Genomic DNA, 6085 nt, shown 5'->3' on the forward strand with positions numbered 1-6085 from the left:
CTCCAGAGAGCATCAAGTTTTATGATAATATTTAGAGACGCGTGTTCTACTCGTTAACCAGAGAGATTCAAACCGTGTATCCTTCCCAGCTTTTTCCTTGTTATTTTGTTTCTTATAATTACTCACTCATCATTGATGGCCCTACTTTCCTTTTCGTGTTGTTTATAAAGCTATCAATCCCTCTCATCTGATCCTCACTTCCGTCTTGCTTCTGTTTGAGCTTTCTTCTTTGCTTATTAGGCCTTCCAAACCACAAAGCCTTTGCTGTTCTCTCTGTAAGTTTACTTCTCTACCAAACAGCTCATATTGTTTCTCTTTGATTTGCTCTCTCTAATCGTGTTTCCTTTAGAACAGAAAGGGAAAGACGGCCATGCATATATTCACGTCTGATACCTCCCCTCATGCAGAAACTTGTAAAACTGAGATAGAATTGCATTGCAGCCGTCATTCCTCAATCTCTTCTTTCTCGTTGTCTTTCTAAATAGCTTTTCTTCTTGATTTCCTATTATTTTTCTTTAATTTATGGCAACCGACATAGATGAGAAGATAACAGCAAAAAGAATTTTTTATTTTATTTTATTTTACTTTATTTTTTGAAGACTTAGGCTTTCTCAGCTTTCTAATATAATAATCCATCCAGCCTTTTTTCACTAGACATGGCCTCAGAACCGCCATTGCAAGAAACCTACAAGTCTCTCTTGAAGGAACAAGAGAATCCTAAAGCAATGATGGAACTGATCGATGATGAACCTGTTGAGGAGTGTGAGGTCCCTGTGATTGATATAAGCCGTTTAAATGGAAGAAGCGAAATGGAAAAAGAAGAATGCATGAAGGAGATAGCCAAAGCTTCATCTGAGTGGGGATTCTTTCAGGTAGTGAACCATGGAATACCTCTTGACGTTCTGCAGAGGATGCAACGTGAGCAGGTAAAGCTTTTCCGGCAGCCGTTCGAGAAGAAAGCCCGTAGCGGAGATAGATACCAGTGGGGGACTCCGACGGCAACATGCCTGAAGCAGCTGTCCTGGACTGAAGCTTTTCATATTCCTATCTCCGATGTTTCCACCTCTGCAACTCAACCCAACAAGCTCAGGTACTTATAGTCTTATAGAAATGCATTAAGTATTAGATACCACTTGCTCTTGTTTGTTTCTTCTGATCTCATATCAATCATATTTCACATCAATTACGAAAACGAGGTTGGATGTGAAGTGACAATGATTTTGAATTTATGTTGATTGCGATGCAAATACGTCATGGTGAACATAGGAAGAAAGAGCCTCCACAATATACACCCCTTTCTCCCTTTCATTTTCTCTCTGTGTGATGTAAACACCCAGTGAAGCATGCAACTTTCAAGTGGACCATATCTAAGATGGGATACATGAAAAACCACAATCCTACCATAAGTGTTTTTAGGCTCCTTTTAGAATCAATTATCATTCTCATTATGAGAATTTTTATTATTTTAAATTATTTTACATCTATTATCAGTTTTATTTTTATTTTAAACAATAGAAAAGTCTCCAAAATCTATAATAGACATTTTGTCTATTATGGATTTTATGGTGAAAATTTCCATCTCTTCATTTATTCAAAGGTTTACTTAAAATTTTATAATTAAGATTAGAGTAAAATAGTCAATACCCATTCTTTTGTAAAACTTCATATTTTTTTCTCTTTTCTCTCTTGCTCACTATCGTTTTCTAACAATTTTTTATTTTGATATATCAAACTTATTTTTTATTCCATAATTTATTTTTGACAAATTCACCAAATCATTTTTCATTCTTGACGAATAATGAATTCTAGTATTTATTTATTTTAAATAGGCATAATAGATAATAAGAATTGATACCAAAAAGAGCCTTAGCATAGTTAGTATATAGTAATAATGCTAGAGTTTATATATAGCAATAATACTATGTTGCCAGCTGAAGAGGCATTTTTTTTAAAGCCATTATATGCTTCAAACTATCTGACCAACCAAAAAAATTGTAAAATATCCTTCCAAACAAAAATAAAAACAAAAATGTCAAATGAATAAAACCCTCGCCCAAATCAGGGTTAAGAAAAATGTCAGGTTAAGGCTAGGCTGGGCTGGGTTATATGCTTAACTCAATCATAATTCGGGCTAAAATGGAATAGCTCTAATTCTCGCTCAAGAGAAAATCTTAAGCTAGGCTTTATCTCCATTCAAATCCTCTCCACTTAGACAAATTGTCCCCCCATCCTCCCACCCCCCATAGTTGAGCTGACATAAGCCTGCTCTCATATTATGGGCAGACCATGCGTGAGGGTGGGGAATGGGAGGACGACCTGGATGGGTGGGGAGCATCTGGACTGCTTTGTTGAGCTCAAATAATCAAAGCCAAACTTAAACCCTAGCCCCCCGTCCAGTATGTATAATTAGTTTAATTTTTTTTTTTTAAATCGCCATACTAAAAGAATATATATTTTCCTTCCCTATCTCTCTCTTTCTTTTTTTCTGCGGTTGAATAATATAATTAAAAATAACACTATCTTTTTTTTTTTGAAAGAAAAAAGAAAAAATGAAAAAGGCTGGGTATGATATTGTTTTGCATAATGTTAGTAGCAGATGTGTCTATCTCTCTTTCTTCCAATCCTCCCTCTTTTTGAAATGAATCCTATATCGTTAAGCGAGGAAGAGATAGATGCCCATCTCTCCTTCTCTTTCTACCCCCAAAACCAAAGAAAAAGGTGGGGAGGAAGCAAATGCTTATAAGCTTTTTGGTAGATATATTTTCATTCAACAGCCAAAGAAAGTTTTAGATGCAACATCAATTAGGCAAGAGAAGGAAAATAGAGAACTGCTTAATGTAGTTTGAAGAAATATAATAGATTGATACCCAAGAAAACTATAGTAGATTAAAGCCACCAAATAAGAATAACTTGGGTTCATAGGTTTTGTTTTCATGTTCACCCACCTATAGAATAGAATAGATATCTATTAAAAAGAAATGGAAATACTTCAACTAGAACTCAGAAGTCTGGTTCCTCTCTCATCGAGGTTAGAGGATACCACTATCTTGACTTCTGCCACCATACATTCAAGGAGATATACTTGTCATTATTCAAAGGTGAGCCCCCTCGTGAATGTGTTGTAAGAGGGCATTAGGTAGCGTTATCCTCTACACTCAAGAATAGAGGATCCCGATTCAAGAGTCACTAAGCTTTTAAAAACAACATAATGAAGGTAATGTGTCAACGGTGCTTTTTGTGGAGAAATTGGAACCAACATATAGTGTGGTTTAGCATTTTGTGTGGAAACGTTGTGCTTGCTAACATGTAACTTATAGAATTTTATGTCGATAAGTGAGGAACATAAACGCATTATTCTGAAACATTCACATACTACTCCTTCATTCTTTAAAGGAAGGTATTAGTGGAAGCACAAAAATTAGGGTTATAATAGAGGTATAATTTGAGCCTTGGGAGGGGTGCTTGTATCTAATTTTATCCAGTAAACTGGCTGTGTAGCTATTTCTTGCCTTTTACTGATTTTAAAGGGGGATCTCATCTAGGTCCATATGCCTGGGGATGAGAAAATGAGTTGTTGATAGACAAATTTGAGCCAAAACCATTTTAGAAACAAAAAATGCTGCCGCCACCGTACCATAAGCACATTGAGCGATTCAAAAATATCCATTATACACCTAGAGGAAGCTCCGTAGATTTCATGCAACTACCCATAGAATGGCTTTGGATATCATGGTACACGGCCATGATTCATCCTCATGAATTTGTCCTGGCAGCAGTAGCTGGCCCACTGTCTTGTCACCAATTATTTGATCTGATTTTTCACTTTTTATTTTTAAAATTCTCATTAGAAGGACTGCCAAAACCAACCAGATCACAACTGTTGAATCTGTAATCTCCAATAGCTGTTTCCCCCCTGCAGGTTTTGTCTGAGTACCTATTCACTAAGGCCTAAGGGTATATTTGGAGAAGATGCTTGAAAAAGAAAACTAAACAGAAGAAAAGGATCCACACATAGCCTTAAGAGGACGACTGCCATTAGACAGCTTCACAGGAAGTACGATGAGCTAGCCTCTGACTGTAAAACCTAGGTTGAAGACAACATGTCGTTCCCACCCTTCTGCGGCTCTGCCTTCTGCCTTCTGCCTTCATAAGCAAGACTCTGAGGCCAAACCATGCATTGGGTTCCTGTGCTACGCATACTTCCCTTCCTCTCCTGTGCAGTTTATTAATTCCTTCTTAAACTTACAGTGAAGTTAAAAGTTGATGCAATGGAAGAGAGAAACTAGGTTCTTGAAGGATTAACTGATAGGATTCGTTTGGACTGGGTTGCAGATGGTAGATCCAAAGACCATCTTTTGAGTTTTTGCTTGATTAAGATGGACAAGATGAAGGGTCTTAAATATATAGCTGTGTCTCTGCTCCCTGGTTTTCAAGTTCATGCATTTCTGACTCTTCTCAAAACATCTGGAAAAGCTTTGCAGAGATGCTTCTGGCAGGTCGGGTGGTAAGGATCCACCTGTACTGATAGCATTGGATATTCCTAAAGATTTTCCGACTGGTGATTGGGTTGCAAGAGTTATGGGGTTCTCAATGATATGCATGAGTAACATTATCTTTATTCCACTCTTGTTGTCCACGTGGATCTAATCAAGCCATTCAAACACGAATCATTAAAATAGAACACAAGTTACCTAATTCAGAAATTAAATCTGAAACATTTATTTTGATTTTTATCTAAATCTTGTCTTATCTCATCATATGTTCCCCAGACAGAATAGGTTGACATTTCACGCCATTGGCTGCCCACTCGGGGGTGAGAAGCAACAAAAAGTGTTCACTGAATTTTGCTTCTTACTTTGAGCTAAAATTTTTGCCAATTGGCAAATATTGAAGGGAAAAGGATCGGATCATCTACCCCAGAGGATGATAGGTTGGTAACATAATGATGGACCCCCTCGAGTCTCCCCATCACAAGATAATCTTAAAGGTCCCACCCCCTTCTCCATAGGTGTGGTGGAGAGACCTTAGAGGAATCTAGTCGGGTAGAGATTTTGCTCCCTCCTCTGAGCAGTAACAAGACAGACTAGAGGTTGATCCTCTTCCTAACCATTTTGTGGAGGGGTGTAAGGAGAGTACAGTTTTCTACCCTCGTGAATAGAGGATCCTGGCTCACAGAGTAATATATCTTCATTGATAGATGTTGTAGAATCATATTTTCTGTATTCCCAAGTAGTTTCACCTATTTATTACAGTTGTGTTTTCTTTCTGAATTATTGTTCTGCAAATCTTCAGCTTTACCATAAAGGAGTTTGCAGCGACAGTTTCCTCTTTGGCCCACAAAATAGCTCACATCTTGGCAGAGAATCTGGGTCTTGAGTCTACCTTCTTCACAGAAAATTGCTTGCCAAACACTTGTTATCTTAGAATGAATAGATACCCACCATGTCCCTTACCTAAGAAGGTCTTTGGGTTGATGCCACATACAGATAGTGACTTCCTTACAATTTTGTATCAAGATCAAGTTGGAGGATTGCAGTTGGTGAAAGATGGGAGATGGGTCACTGTTAAACCAAACGAAGAAGCTCTGATCATCAACATTGGTGACTTGTTTCAGGCGTGGAGCAATGATGTTTACAAGAGTGTGAAACACCGAGTGGTGACCAATGGAAGGGTGGAAAGATTCTCTGTAGCATATTTCTTTTGTCCTTCATATGATACCATTATGCAGAGTTACAGAGAGCCTCGGGTATACAGAAAGTTTAGCTTTAGAGAGTACAGAGAACAAGTCCAGGTAGATGTTCAGAGGACAGGCAACAAGGTGGGGCTTCCTAGATTTCTCCTTTGAAGGGAAATGGATCGAGTATTAATTGCTTAATTGCACTTCATTTATGATCAAGAACTATTTTATATTTGCAGTAAAAATTAACTTAATATGTATTCAATGTTTTATATGTTACTAGTTGTAACGTATAGTCTACCAAAAAAAAAAAATAATTAACGTATACATGTCTTTTCCTAGCAATGTTTATATAGTCTAGATTTTTATTTTTTTTTAATCTTTATTAATTGGGAGAAAGCTCATGGC

General features: G+C 37.3%; 1 protein-coding gene across 2 annotated transcripts; it reads left to right on the top strand.

Moving 5' to 3' along the window:
* Nucleotides 1-200: 200 nt before the first annotated feature.
* LOC149001248 (gibberellin 2-beta-dioxygenase 8-like) lies at nt 201-5856 on the top strand. 2 transcript variants are annotated; one of them, XM_089140055.1, is made up of 3 exons: nt 201-275; nt 655-1090; nt 5293-5856. In XM_089140055.1, the coding sequence occupies exons 2-3, from the start codon at nt 657-659 to the stop codon at nt 5843-5845; spliced, it is 987 nt and encodes a 328-aa protein (XP_088996181.1). In that variant the 5' UTR covers nt 201-275; nt 655-656; the 3' UTR covers nt 5846-5856. The 2 variants fall into 2 exon arrangements, with proteins under 2 accessions (XP_088996181.1, XP_088996180.1); XM_089140054.1 differs by having other exon boundaries at nt 205-275; nt 641-1090.
* The last annotated feature ends 229 nt before the right edge of the window (nt 5857-6085 follow it).

This window comes from Hakea prostrata, chromosome 11 (genome assembly GCF_041222555.1).
Source record: "Hakea prostrata isolate BN-2017 chromosome 11, UWA_Hpros_2, whole genome shotgun sequence".
NCBI classification, from domain to species: domain Eukaryota; kingdom Viridiplantae; phylum Streptophyta; class Magnoliopsida; order Proteales; family Proteaceae; genus Hakea; species Hakea prostrata.

Excerpts from the sequence above, each read along its gene's own strand:
- LOC149001248 (XM_089140055.1), top strand. The coding sequence starts at position 657 with ATGGCCTCAGAACCGCCATTGCAAGAAACCTACAAGTCTCTCTTGAAG. Across the intron at positions 1,091-5,292 it reads ACTCAACCCAACAAGCTCAG|CTTTACCATAAAGGAGTTTG; the intron begins GTACTTATAGTC and ends GCAAATCTTCAG.